Source organism: Pseudonaja textilis, chromosome 1 (assembly GCF_049901715.1).
Source record: "Pseudonaja textilis isolate UNSWEBS1 chromosome 1, rPseTex1.2, whole genome shotgun sequence".
In the NCBI taxonomy this organism is placed as follows: domain Eukaryota; kingdom Metazoa; phylum Chordata; class Lepidosauria; order Squamata; family Elapidae; genus Pseudonaja; species Pseudonaja textilis.
The window spans coordinates 13923582-13938691 of record NC_141990.1 but is presented as its reverse complement, the minus strand read 5'-3'; the positions used below and the strand labels follow the sequence as shown (position 1 = coordinate 13938691).

Sequence of the window (15110 nt, the reverse complement as noted above, 5' to 3'; positions counted from 1 at the left end):
CTCCGGATGACCCGATATCTCCCAAACTCTGCTAGCCAGCTGGGGCAAAGTTAGTGTCAGGATTCCGGCAGTTACCCTTATTTAAATCATGCGTCTGGAGCCAAACTTCCAAAACTTCAAAAGTATTTATTGGGAGTGAAAAGGTCTGACACTGCCTGGATGATGCCGACTCTGAGTCACATCATTCATTGTCACCCTTGACCCTGGTTTCCCCCCACCCCTGGGTGTATCGTAATTCATATTCTCCAATGGGACACATTCATAGCCAAGAGTCATCAATCATACTCTCCAGTTAGAAACTTCAGTCACCTAGTTACTATCTTTGAAAACGTTTATGGAATGCAGTTTTGGTTTTCAAGCTGCTCCCCCCTCCCTTTATGCTGGCAATTCTAAAAGACCATAGAAATATTTTATGAGTTGACAGATAGTTCTCTCCAGTGGTGTGCCATGGATAGTATGCATGTGTGAACGAATGAACTCAGAATCTTAGGTATCCAGAACTACTAATTTTGGAGAAATTACAAAGTAAACATAACATTAATCTCAAGCATATTTGTTGAGTCTGAAATTAGTCCCATTGAATTAGCAGATCTTTAAATTCACATGGTGGCTCCTTTCTGTACAATGAAGCATCTAGTTAATGTTTTACTACAGCAAGCCAAGTTGTCAAAGTTGGAGTTTGTGACCCGGTTCAGTTGTCTCAGCCACTAACTTTCACAGTTTTAATTCTGACTTAACTTCTGTGGGCCTCACACCATATTTAAGCGTCCCTAAGGGTGTGTGCGTAAATGCACTAACTTGCCTATCATCCCTGTCACATTTTATTTTTTGTATTTCTTTGCGAGTTCAAATATGTAATTTTTGTTTGACAAATAACATTTTTTTTTTAAAAAAAAGGTAAAATGCAGTTTAATCACATACTTCCCCTTCCTTTCTCCTTCAACGTCCTTCAAATGTAGTACTGTTATATTTCCAAGATACAAAAGAGTTTCTGGATATGAAATCAGATCAATACATTTTTTTTTGTATGCTGCTAGTTTTGCTACAGTGCAAGCTTTTCCCCCTTTTTCAACTATATGTTCTGTTACAGACTTTTGCAAAATCCAAAACTGATTTGTTGTAATTTGAGGTTACTATTAGCCATTGTCTTTAACAAACATGGTAGTGCTTGATAGTCTGTACAATTAGGAGGGGCATCAGATTGGGTAGCTGTAGTGAGTTACTCTATTCAATCCGAAATCTTGATAATAGCATTATCAAGCTTGGGGATAGAGTAAGTCAAGTATCAAGGGTTTCTTCTCCTTCCCCTCCGTCTCCTCCACTTTCTTTTCTTTGTCATCCTTCTCCTTCTCTTCCTTCTCTCCTCCACCTCCTCCTTCTCTTTCTCTTCCTCCTTTTCTTTCTCTTTCTCTTTTTCTTTCTTGTTGTCTTCCTCCTCCAAACTCATTGCTTCCTCTTCTCTCCATTTCCATTATTTCCCCCTTTTTATCCTTCGCTTATTAATCTTATTTCCACCCTCTCTACATATTCTTAGCTTTCCATCTCTTTTCTTTATAAGGACATGTCCTCTTAATGCTTTGCTTGCCCTAGTCAAATTCAAGTAAGCCACTCTTTCCTCCCAGGAGGTAACACCCCTCCCATTAGCATCTTTCCGTTTGGTTTCAGAGACTTTTAATCGGCCCACGACGTTCACCAGCCTTGCAGCCATGAGCAGCAATGCCTTCGGGGGACTTGGCAACCATGCCGTTAGTGAGTAAATTCTCCTTCGGCTCTGGCTATGTCATGCTTTGGGTTGGTTTAGTGGCAAGGGTGATAGAACAGTAGTTCTAATTGGCAATGGGGACATGGAATTGGCCAAGTAGCCCTTCTCTTAGAGGGTACCACATTTAACATTGCTATGAAAACACTGGGATGGGTCATCCAGCAACTCAGCATAGTTTAGAATCACAATACTATACCCATCTTATATTCAGTTCTCAGCTTAGCTGGAAATTTCATTGAGGCTCTGTCCAGTGGTGGGCTGCAACCGGTTTAACAACCGGTTCTGTGCGCGCATGCGCACAGCATTCAAAAAACACAAATTTGAACCTCTGCATAGCAGCCCTGGTAGGTAGAACAGCTGAGGCGCATAAAATCCATTGTGCCGTGCGAATCAGCTGAGCTGAAAAAGACTGAAAGCTAGGGTGGGGGTGGGTGGGGCCAGCTGATCGTTGGAACTACCGGTTCAGTAGAATCGGTCCGAACCAACAGCAGCTCACCACTACTCTGTCCTACTTTACATTAGATGGAAAAAGGAGGGAGGGAGGGAGGGAGGGAGGGAAGGAAGGAAGGAAGGAAGGAAGGAAGGAAGGAAGGAAGGAAGGATCTTTGTGATACGGGCTGGGTTGAGACAGTTGACGGGCTCAGTGTCACTCAGCTGGCTCTCATGCCTAATGGCAGCCTAGAACTCATATTTGCCTGGTTTCTAGGCCAGCACTTTAACCACTACACCAGACCAGCTCTTGGTACATAAGCTACCTTGAACTGACCAGAAATAAGGATGAGGTTTTTTTAAAAAAACTTGCAATAAACAAAACAAATGTAAATTTGCTTAGTATTATATATTGCTTTGGGCTTTAGTAAATGTGTATGTATGCATGTATGTGTGTGTGTGTATATATATATTGCATCTTCGTTTTACTGGCAGTTTTAGTAGCATTTTGACGCTGTTCTACGCTGCCACGAATCTCAGAAATTCACCATCATATAAATTAGAGATCAATGGTTAATTCTAGATGATCATGTAATCTAACACAAATAACTCTCCTGTCTCTATGAAGACACCTTGAGTATATTGGTATATTTCCTCAGACATTGTAAAAAAGAATGTTCCACTAAATGGCTTTTGTAGAAGTTGGGGCAGATTAATTCACTTACTTCAGAAGAGGTAGCTCTGTCAATAAATTGTAAAAGCTAATGTTTTAAAACTGAAAAGTTCCCATTTATTTCATTAAACCGTAAGTAGGACCTGCTCTTTGGAGTTGGAAAAGAATCACAAGCCACCATTGTCCACATTGTTCTCAGTTGCAAGATGTAGATGCTACTAAATAACAAGAGGAATTCGAAACCAGAAAAGAATGATATTTTGATGAATGTTTAGATTAAGCAGTGAAATGTATAAGATTTTATTGCATCTGGTAACGACAGCAAATCAACTCAATTGGGTTGAATGTATCCTATCACTGATTGAACTCATCGTCTCTTATTAAGGACTGTTGGAAGGGAAGGTCCTAAATAATTTATCTACAGTTCTAGGCTGGTCATCTCAAAAAGCCCAGAAGAACACCTATCTTTGATCCAAAGCCTGCATTAAATAAGTCCATATGTCTTATGAGATAGCTTAATCATATTGATTGATTATGTGCTGTCAGTCATTGTTGACTTTTATTGACCACATAAATCACTGTTTCTCAAACTTGACCACTGTAAGGTGCATGGACTTCAATTCCCAGAATTCCTCAGTAGATTTTCTCCATTAAGGATCTGCCCATAATAACCTGATTCTTTAGGCCTTGCAGTAGTTTTGCCCATATTCCTCCCTGTTAATAAGTCAGTGGAACAAGCAAAGGCAATACTGTAGAAATGGAGACTGCATGGTTTTCATTATCAACTTTTATAAAAGGAAACATGGCTGGTGTTTTCCCTTCATTCAAAGTACCATATTTTTTGGCATATAAGACGCTCCGAAGTATAAAACACATCTAGCTTTTGGGGAGGAAAACAAGAAAAAAAAATCTGCCTGTGCCTCCCAGCAATTTGCCTCCTTGCAGCAAATAGCAAACAGCCTGTTTCAGCTTCAACTTCAGCACAGCCTGATTAGTACAAGCAGCCGATTATCAGTTGGATCGGCTTCCCGACAATCAGCTGTTTCAGGCTGCAGGGATCGCCATAGCCTATTGCCGCCTTCATGCACCCCATTTTTGGCATCTGCATCCCATTTTCAGCTTCTGCACACCCAATTTTCTGCCTGTTTTGGGTGGTAGGGATCAGAACAGGTGGAAATGGGGTGTGTCAAGGCCGGAAATAGGGCGTGCGGAGATGGCAATAGGTAATGACAATCCCTGCAGCCTGAAACAGCTGATCGTCAGGAGGCCGATCCAACTGACAACCAGCTGCTTGTACTAATCAGGCTGTGCTGAAGCTGAAACAGGCTGTTTGCTGTTAGCTACAAGGAGCCAAATTGCAGGCAGGCAGAGGCCAAAGGGTGGGGGCCAGCAGGTGGGCGGGACTTCAGCAATATTCGGTGTATAAGATGCACAGACATTTCCACCCACTTTTGGGGGTGGAAAATGTGTGTCTTATACTCCGAAAAAATACATTATCTTCAAATCCAAAGCTTTTATAGGTAGCAAGCAAAAATTTTAAAGAAGAAACAAACGAAAAGAACAGAGGTTTTAATTCTAAAAAAAATCAGTAAATTCAAAAGAAAGGAATCTCTAATTAACCATATGCAACATTCCTGAAGGAACAATAGGAATTAATCCTGCATGCGGGCATCTCTGTTGACTTAGGAAGTTATGGATTTGGCCATTAGTATATGTACATTCCAAACTTTTAGGGGCATGAATGGAGTCAAGAAAAAGTCAAGATGGCAAGCATGATGCCACAATCAAAGTCCCGTAGGTCAAATGTAAAATAAAGAAGGCTTCAATCACACAGTCCTGATTTTGACCAGTTGGAGTTTCTTTGACCCCTCCTTATAGATGCTCCTGCTTTTATTGACTATGATCTATCTAGTCTGCTCCTCTGGGTTATCTTCTCTATGGGCTTTGGATGCTACAACTATTTAAGGATTGTCCTGTTTTGCCACAATGTAAGGAAGACTAAATATTTTCCTTAAACCAGTGACACTCAATGTGTGGTCTGGGGACTCCTGCGGCTGCCAGAGACCCTTTCAGGGTGTCCGCCAAGTCAAATAAATGTTTAATAGTTTCTCAGTTTTAATTGCCAGTGCAGTCAACCTTAATAGATATAACCCACATAAAGCAAAGCTCCGTAAGGTTCTCAAGCTTTTTTAAGAGTGGAAAGGGGTCCCAAGAATCAAAATATTTGAGAACCCATTACCTTAAATTGTTGACTTGGTGAGAAAATTATGTTAAATTGGCTGAGAATCCTGCAATGGAAAAAGGACACTTTTTCCCATCTAACTTTCCTTTCCTGAGTGATTTTTTTTAAAAAAATTGGATAGTGTCTCATGACTTTGTATGCCTTTTTATTACGTTGCTGTGCCATAGATTCTCTTGACAGACACAGAAACAAACAGGTTCGAAATGTTTTAAAACAGCAACCAGCTTCGTGCTGGGCTCATTTTCTAATTAGTTTGGGCTTAGTTTTGTGTTGTTTAGTACTATCTTCAGGTTTATTTAGATGCTCTTCCTGTTCATAAAAAAAAAAACTAAAAACTTAAATGGCTCCCCCTGTCTTTCAACAGAGGGGTTGCATCTCTTCCCCTTAAATGAGGTGCTAACAACCATCTATCAATCTCCTTTCCTTTTCCAGCTCCCCATAATATGTATTCCTTTTAAAACTCTTGAGTGCTGTTAAAATAAACAAACTTGGGTTTGATTGGTAAGTACCCTCCACTGAGCATATTGCTTTCTGTTTCCCCTCCCTCCCTCCTTCCCCTTCCACTTCACCATTTCAGCACCCAATGCTATGTTTGGCCACAAGGATTGTCCCGGCATGCAAAGCTATAGTAACCCACACGAGCCTTGGAATCGTCTGCACCGAACGCCTCCTTCGTTTCCAACTCCACCGCCCTGGCTGAAGCCAGGTGAGCAGGAACGCAGCGCGTCCGCTGCAGCTCATGAACGAGACAGAGATGTAGATAAAGGAGATGCTTCTCTTAGTAAAGATGACAAAGAAAGGTATGAAAAGAACACAACGTGTATGAGCATTCTGGGAGACTTGTGGTTCCAGGGACCATCAATGGTCAGTGATGACACTATAAATTTTCAACAAAGGAGAAATATCTGCAGCTCAGGGTTGAAATGAGGGATCCTTGGTGCTCCCTGAGCTTGGTTGTTTTCTTTCAGACATCTCATTTCCCAAACTAGGTAACATCAATGCCTGTCACTAGCATCAGTGGTGGTATTCTACCAGTTCAGCCCGGTAGTAAAAAATGCTACCGTTCGGCCAAACCGGTAGTAAAAAAAAACAGCTACTGGTTCGCCTAAACCGGTATTTCTTTTTTTCCCCCTCCCAATGATCAGCTGTTCCAACGATCAGCTGTGCCGGAATCCAGGAGGCTTCCCTGAGGCGTAGGAGGCAAAAAGGTGTGTGTGCGTGCAGCGAGGCCCCCTGTGCTCTGTTTTTTGCCTTCTGGGCCTCAGGGAAGCCTCCTGGCAGCAAAAAGAGCTTCCCAGGAGGATTCCCTGAGGCGTAGGAGGCAAAAAAATGGAGCGCAAGGGGGGGAGGTGCTGCAAAAAAAAAGAAGAAGCCACATCCACCCAGTCACATGGCCATGCCCACCTAGCCACTCTCACCTAGCCACGCCCACAGAACCAGTAGTAAAAATATTTGCATCTCACCCGTGACTAGCATTGATGATGTTACCTAGTTGGATAATGAAATGTCTGCAAGAAAACAACCAAGCTCAGAAAGCACCAAGGACCCCTCGCTATAAATTATCCCTGTACACCAGTATCTCTATCTCTGTCTCTGCCTTTCAATTTATCTACCTAATCGATGGCCAAAATCTTGTAAAATTGTCAAGATTTTAGCCAGCAGGTTTTGACAATGCTTGCTTGACATCTCACGAGCTTTTGATATTCCTGATGAAACTTCCCTGCAAGATTTTACAGGGGAACTCTTAACATCCTTTTTGAGATCTGGGGATTCGGAAATATTTGCCAATTAAAAAAAAAAAAACTGACTACATTCCATTTTGATTTCCTTGAATATGTTTTGGGAAGTTACATTGACATGATGCCAGCGTGTACTTTGTTGGTAATGTTTGAGTTACATCACGGTCTTCAAAAGCTTTTTCATGATGACATGGTTTGCTTAAAGCAACAGGTTGGGGGAACTACCGTTTAGAAGCCTGGGGAACAAGTCAATATTTTAGAGCTGAAATTTACATCCGATGCTTTCATTTGTAGATCTTCCAATTTCATTTTGTAGAACTTTGTCACCACAACATATTTAGAGTTGATAGCAAGACTAAGATTGCAACCTTTCTTCTTGATCTGAAAATTTGCTCACCAAACCCAAAATAGTAGTTAGCTATGATGACCCAGAGTGTAACAAAAATGTAACAAAATCCAAAACAAACTATAATGAAGGAAATTCCACAATGGACCAGGATAAGTAATTACCAACTTCAAGGAGATAACAAGGCACAGTCTGTGGAAGAACGCCAACCAAGATAATTTCAGCCCAAAATAAAACATGCATTGCTTCTGGCAATGCTGTGTTGTAACCGTCTCTCTTATATACTATTCTCCCCACCTGCAACCAATATGGGGGATCATGGCCGCTTCCTCTCTCATAAGTCAAGTTGTTTCCTTCTCTGTTCCTCCCTGCATGTCCTAGGATGCAGAGGGGATGGGCCTGGTTCTTCCTCTGACTACCCAGCCGGCCTCTGCCCTTCCCCAGCCTCCTCCACAACCTCCGGAGCCACACCTCCATTCCCTGTCAGCTGTTCCTCCTCTCCCTCAGAGTCCGACTCTGCCAAGGGCATGACATTAGCTTCCATTGCATTTTCAAACCATTTAAATACAGGTAGTCCTCGACTTAACAACAGTTCACTTAGTGACCACTCAAAGTTACAATGTCACTGAAAAAAATGTGACTTATGACCATTTTTCACACTTAGGGCCTTAATTTTTATCTACATTACTTCTGGTCTCCGTGATAGTTGGAACCAAGTGTCCCAACAATCTCTTTTGAGTCTCCGGTTTCTCAGCCCATCTCTAGAATAAGACAGACAGATAAGGGTGTGGAGATACAGAAGTCTTCCTTTTGTCAAAAAAACATGGGTCTGCTTCTGAATTAGGAACTTACATTATTAAATCACAGGTTGCCTTCTTAATTCTGCATCTGATGCTGTTTTGATATACAAATGGCAGGGAGATAGAAGCCTTCTAGAAGATGATGTTGGAATCTGATCTTTGCCAAACCATCTGAAACTATAAGGAGCTGGAACTAGTTATCCACACTTGGCAGGTTATAGTTACGCAGGACATATTCAAAAATTTGGTTTTAAGCACCTCCATATCCCTTCTTCTGTGTTAATTTTTGTGCCTTTTAATACTTCTAGGGAGACTGTTGAGAAAAGACACTCAAGCCACCCTTCACCAGCATCTATCCATTCTGTGAGTTCCCTTGGACACAGCCGCAGCTCAGTTGAACAGATGAGGAGCCACCTGAACTCAGAAGCTCGTGAAAAAGAGAAGTCCAAAGAGCGGGAGAGGGATCATCCAGAACCACGGAAGGAAATCAGTGCCGATGAGCCACACAAGGCAAAGGACAACTACATTTCAGACAAGGAAAGCGTGAGCCACGATAGCAGATCGTTGGAAGAATCTAAGCAAGCATCTCAGGTGCCTTCACCCTTCACCAGGACACCTGTAGCAGAAAGCACCAGACCGAACAGCAACTCGAGTCGGGATGCTGAGAAGAAGAGTGAACCTACCTATGAGAACCTGAAAAAATCGAGCGAGGTCAAAGTGAAAGAGGAGAGGAAGGAAGATCACGACATTTCTCCGGAAACACCACAAACACACCGGCCTTCTGAGCAGCCACCATCCATGCCCACATCCAGTGTCCATCCAGGCTCTTTAGCGTCCATGCCCATGACGGTGGGCGTCACTGGCATCCACCCCATGAACGCCATCAGCGGTCTGGATAGGACTCGCATGATGACCCCTTTCATGGGCATTAGCCCAATCCCGGGGGCCGAACGCTTCCCATACCCTTCATTCCACTGGGACCCCATGAGAGATCCCTTGAGGGATCCCTACAGAGATTTAGACATCCACCGGAGAGACCCTTTGGGTAGGGAGTTTCTCCTGAGGAACGATCCGCTGCACCGCCTCTCCACACCCAGGCTCTACGAGGCAGAGAGATCTTTCAGGGACCGAGAGCCACATGACTATAATAATCATCACCACCACCCTCTTTCTGTTGACCCGCGCCGTGAGCACGAAAGAGGAGCACACCTGGACGAGAGGGAAAGGTTGCACATGCTCCGAGAGGACTACGAGCATGTACGGCTTCACTCTGTGCACCCGGTGGCGCTGGATGGTCATTTGGCTCATCCAAGTCTCCTTACTCCAGGACTTCCTAGTATGCATTACCCTCGGGTCAGCCCCCCGTCAGGACTTCAGAATGGCATCCTCAATAAAACTCCTCCCACAGCGGCCCTGAGTGCTCCTCCCCCTCTCATTTCCACCCTCGGACCTCGTCCTGGTTCCCCCCGAAGGACTACCCCTTTGTCGACAGAAATGAGGGACAGGCCGCCTTCACACACTCTCAAGGACATCGAAGCGCGATAAGTAATGGCCGAACATACATCCAAGTGAGAGAACAATTAGACAAACAGATCTTCTTACTCAATAAATGTAGACTTTGGTAATGACCCAGCTGTATAAGATGTACACACCCAGATGTACTAAGGTTTTTCTTTTCTTTCTTGGTTTGTTTTTTCCAAAAAAATAATAATAATGGTTGGGTTGTGTGTTATATGTTGAAAAAAAAAGTTTTCAGAACCTTTTAGACAAATTGGCACATTTTCTACGTAAATGCTCTTTCTTTCTTACTGTTCCTAACAGAACAAGATGTAAGGCAGTATTTCATCTCCCCCTCAAAGTTGTCCCTCTTTCCACCTTTCTGTCTCTCTCTCTCTCTCTTCATTCTCTCCAAGTTGAAATGAAGAAAAAGTAGAATCCCTTTATTTTACTTTATTTTTTTTCCTACCCTGTAAGAGAGTTGTTGAAAATAACATTATTTCGTGGGTTAGTGGGTCATATATGCAACATGGGTGAGACGAAAGCTTTACTTTGTAAATATGTACATAGGGGGAAAAAAAGAATAAGTAACATAATGCATTGCTACTTCTTAAACTGTGCTCTTTGCAGACTTTAATTGTGTGAAAGACCGCAGACCTGCGGTACATCTAATGTCATAAGACAGCTAAACCCCTTCAGCTATGCAATTAATTTTTGAGGTTTTTCACAAAAGCCTCTTTAACTCAAAGGAGCCTTGTCAACACACACAACCACACACAAAGTCATACTTTCCCTGAACAAACTCACATAACCCTGAAACCTTTTGGATGAAGAAATAAGTCATCTTCATCTTCAACAAATTAGAGCTTGGATTGCTCCTATTGTTCGTTTTTCCTACCTATTTTTTTTTTAAAAAAACCCTTTTGCTAGCTAGTGTTGTTCCTTTTTCATTATTTAATTTGAAAAAAAAATGTTGTACAATGTTAGATTACATCCAGCCTCTTCATTGCTGTTCCTGGGTCACTGTGAATCAAACTTTAAAACTTAGAAGTAGACCATTTTTTCTGAAAGCCATTTAGAGGAGCCAAACAAACTCTGAATTTAACTCCCAAGAATCCAGCCAGCATTATTGCCTGGACTGTCCTTCTCTTTAGGTCTTATAAAATGTGAGGAATGGGTAAGAGACTCACAATTTGCTCCCCCACTTCCAGGTTTTTGGCCAGATTACAACTTTGAATTAAGAACTATGGAAATTATGAAATAAATGAGAAATTACTATGTTAATTTCAATGTTATCAAATGAAGCAATTGTCCTGACTTTGCCTATTTGGTCATCCTTGTTTCATGCAACATATAGAGTATAAGCCAGGGATCTCCAAAGTTGGCAACTTTAAGACTTGTGGACTTCAACTCCCAGAATTCCCCAGACAGCATGACTGGCTGTGGAATTCTGGGAGTTAAAGTCCACAAGTCTAAAGTTGACTGGCTGAGGAATTCCGGGAGTTAAACTTACCAAGTCTTAAAGTTGCCAACTTTGGAGACCCCTATTATAAACAATGATTTCTCTAAGTGACAAAACGAGTGTCATGAAACAAGACTGACACTTATATAGGCTAATCTGCCCAGTGGGGTTAGAAAAGGCAAGATGGTAGTCACAACATGATCAATGCCCAGCTTATTTTTTAAAAAAACTTTTGCTTTATGAAGCAAAAGTTATGAAATGCCTGTAAAAATAGGCCGGACTTTGATCATGCAGTCACAGCTGCCATTTGACTTCCTAACCTCTCTCCCAGATGCCCCCATAGTTACATGCTTATACCAGATTTTGAGGTCAGAGTAGTTAAAGCCCAATAACAATATTTGTACAAGATCCTAAACGTGGTTCATAATCACCTTGGTTAATTGTTTAGTTTTGTGGTTTATGAAAATCCGGTCCATAGGGTGAGTTTATAGACTCAAAAACAAAACCTCCAGATTCTTGCCCCTAATTCTCTCATTAAGGTTGGGCAAGCAAGGAAGTGTTACGTAGAGATGAATGATGGGGTTTGTAGTCCAAAATCTGGTGGGTAAAATGATGGGTCTTGGGCGTTGCCTTAGTGGTTCTAGCCACCTCCAAAACTCAGCAAACAAAGGGCACCTGATGCTTCAAGACTATTCGCAGAAATATCTTCTCTTATTTTGGCATCGGTTCGATCTGATGGGAATTGGAGTCCAAAACAACCGCAGTACACCATGTTGCCTGTATTGAGTTTAGAGCTGAGCCTTATAACTTTTCTAAATGCTATCTGTTGTAAACCTGATACCTCTGGTGCTATATGGAGTAGGAACTTGGAACGTAAATATCTTTGCCATTTGGGAGAAAGAATCACTGATTTTGGGGTCAGGTACCAATTTTCTTAACCCTTTTCCTGCATTCAGACTCTAGTTGAACATCCATTAACATAGGCATAAGCCTTGTTATAAGGATGCACCTCTGACTAGGCGAAGAAGTCTGCTATTAGCTCTTCAGATACGTTGGTAAGACAGTACACTTAGGTTAATATTTTTCCACCATCCCATCATTGTAGGGGTGAGCAGTAGAGGACCATGGCAACATGTTGGCTGTATCCCCCTCTGGGAATCCACAGGAGCACCATGAATATTCCAGAAGCGAGAAAAGGCTTAAATTTCATGAGATCAAATAGGTTAGGAGATGTCAATGATCTCATTTGAAATTTCATGCATTTTCAGGTGAGAAGATTGGAGCCTTAGAAGATGTGGATGGAGGTGTGTAAGAATCCTAAAATTGCTTGAAATTGGTACTCCCAAGAGGTTTGGGCCATTTTAAAAAGGATACTCTGCTTGATTTTTGGGGTGTGCATCCCATTATAGGTAGTCCTTGACTTACAACCATTTGCTTAGTGACCATTCAAAGTTAACAGCGGCACTGAGACAAGTGACTGATGATTATTTCTCACACTTACAACCATTGCAGCATCCTTATAGTCATGTGATCAAAATTTGGCCACTTAGCGACTGGTTCCTATTTTATGACAGTTGTAATTTCCTGGGGTCATGTGATCCCCTTTTGTGACCTGGTTCATATTTATGACCTTTTTCTGTTTCCCAGGATCATGTGATCCCATTTTGCACCCTTCTGACAAGCAAAGTCAATGGGGAAGCCTGATTTGCTTAACGACCGTGTTAACTACCTTAACAACTGTAGTGATTCACTTAACAATGGTGGCAAGAAAGGTTGCAAAGTAGGGCAGAAAACTCACTTAACAGTCTTGCTTAGCAACAGAAATGTTGGGCTCAATTTGTGGTTGCAAGTCGAGGATTACCTGGACTCAGAATTATGTAATGATATTTATAACTGAAAAAGGTTGCCATTGTGAATTGTTTGACATTGATTTTTGTAATTGTTTTAGCATCAATCACAGGCAAAAAGAAATGACAAGTGTCCATTTTTTTCCCTAAGTAGAAATGGTTTTCATATGTTTGATGCTTCTGTTTCCTTAAGTGTCTTGATTTTAAATGCTGAGTTCTGTTTTGAAATACTTTGGAGAGAATATGACTTTTATCAGAAAGCGTACAATACCTTGCCTCCTAATAATCTGTAAAAATATGTGTATGGGATTAAAAGAAAATAGTTCCTTTGGTCTTCTAGTGTTAAAGTGATATCTCAAATTGTTTCTCCTGTTTTGACAAAAAAAAAAAAGTCTATTACAGACCACTGTTTCTAATGATCAAAAATCTATTTTAGTAGTCAACTAAAAAGTTTTAGTTGTGAACTTCAGATTTTGTGAACTCCAGATGTTGTGCAGTGTTTTTTTTAAGAACAAAACAAAACAAAGCAAAAAAAAAAAAAGAGAGAGAATCTGAAAAATATGTACACTGGCACTGTAGTGATAGCTTTCAGTATTGTATAAAAATATTGTTATATACAAACCTTTTTTTGCTGTTTCTCCTGTATGTAATAAAGTCCTTTCTAAATCTTATGTGAAAAAAAAAAAATCAACAACTCTGAAGCGACATTCAATCCACAGCATGTTTCCTCATGAGCAAAGCCTTGTGTAATGTAAAATCTGTGCCATGTTATTAAAAAATGTGAACTAAACTGGTAGGCATTCTTTGTTTGGTGGGGCATAGTTGAAAAGACAAGGAATTGGCAGTAACTCGTCAAACAGACCTCAGAGTTTGCTGAACGTCGATGGAGATTCTCAAGTCATCCAGGTCATTGTTATCCCAAAAATGCTTCTCTTTTCCCATATGCAATTAGATTTTCTTGGTTTTGCTTGAAGGCATTTCGCTTCTCATCCAAGAAGCTTCTTCACTTCTGACTGAGTGGTGGTGGGGAATTGAACTGGCATCTTGGTGTCTGGAGCTTCGTTCTATCTCCCCCTTCCCTTCTCCCATTATCTGTTGGCAAGCTGAGAAGCGAAAATAGGTGCAACAGCAAAAACGCTGTATGAAGCTTGACATTACCTGTCTATGTAGATAAAGAAATGCATTGAGAAAAAAAAATCTGATTAGTTGAGATCAGTTGAGAGTTCCTTCTGATGGATATCTAAAACGTAATAATGGAGAACGTAACAAGAGTAGACAATAGAGTCACACGTTGGGAGCCACCAGAGGTTGGAAGAAAATATAATAATATGTCACATATCCACTACAAGTTGTGCTTCCAACTCTGTTATTAATTCTGACAACTGCCTACAGCACTTTTCTTGACAGTATTTTTTGGAAGTGACAGGGAGAGAATGACTGAGCCAAGATTACCAACTAAGGTTAACATTGGACTAGAACTCACAGTCTCCTAGTTTCTAGGCTGGTGCATTAACCACCACACCAATGGCTGTTAAAATCTTTACACCAGTGGTGGGATTCAAACTTTTTTACTACCGATTCTGTGGGCATGGCTTAGTGGGCGTGGCAGGGGAAGGATCCTGTAAAATCTCCATTCCCTCCCCACTCCTGGGGGAAGGTTACTGCAAAATCCCATTCCCTCCCCACCCCGCTAACCTGCTTTCCAGCTCTGTTCTCCTGTGCAAGGCAACAAAAGAAGACCCAGCCAATCAGCTGGGACTTGGGAGTCAGAGAATAGATGGGGGGGGGCAGTCAGAGGTGGTATTTGCTGGTTCTCCGAACTACTCAAAATTTCTGCTACCGGTTCTCCAGATCTGGTCAGAACCTGCTGAATACCGCCTCTACTTTACATGGTCTGGCATCCTTCACCCTTTTTTTCTTTCAAATATCTGTCTGTCATTCTGTTGCAAATTCTCCTTCCTGGCTGCAAGTTAGCATGGCAATTAATTTTTTTTAAAAAAAATGAATTATTTGAAGTAGTTTTTTAAGTCACTGTGTTCTCTTTTGTGGGTTCTGTAATTCTTGTCAGCATCTGATTAGAAGACGTCAAAAGTGTACAAACTGGTTCCTCTTTCCATTTCTTTATTGATATTGTACATTTTTTAAACCCAAAATCTTATTTTCCCCCTAATTGCTTTTCATGGTTTGACATAATTAAAAGCTGATTTCATGGTTCGTCAACTTGTAAAACATTCCTTTGCCTGTTTTCAAGTTGCCATAAATAAGGAGAGGGGATCTGAAGGAGCAGTACTGGCAGTTTAAAACCAGAAGTGC

General features: G+C 41.4%; 1 protein-coding gene across 8 annotated transcripts in view; it reads left to right on the top strand.

The window, feature by feature from the left end:
• AUTS2 (activator of transcription and developmental regulator AUTS2) overlaps positions 1 to 13587 on the top strand; it is a 983444-nt gene extending 969857 nt beyond the window's left edge. For 6 of the 8 annotated variants that reach the window (XM_087926163.1, XM_087926175.1, XM_087926166.1 and 3 more), the window contains 3 exons: positions 1666 to 1749; positions 5684 to 5906; positions 8300 to 13587. In XM_087926163.1, the coding sequence (XP_087782289.1) occupies positions 1666 to 1749; positions 5684 to 5906; positions 8300 to 9536 (1544 nt within the window). In that variant the 3' untranslated portion in view covers positions 9537 to 13587. The remainder of the gene's footprint in view (positions 1 to 1665; positions 1750 to 5683; positions 5907 to 8299) is intronic. The other 2 variants (XM_087926186.1, XM_087926180.1) reach the window with 1 other exon arrangement.
• Positions 13588 to 15110: the final 1523 nt, after the last annotated feature.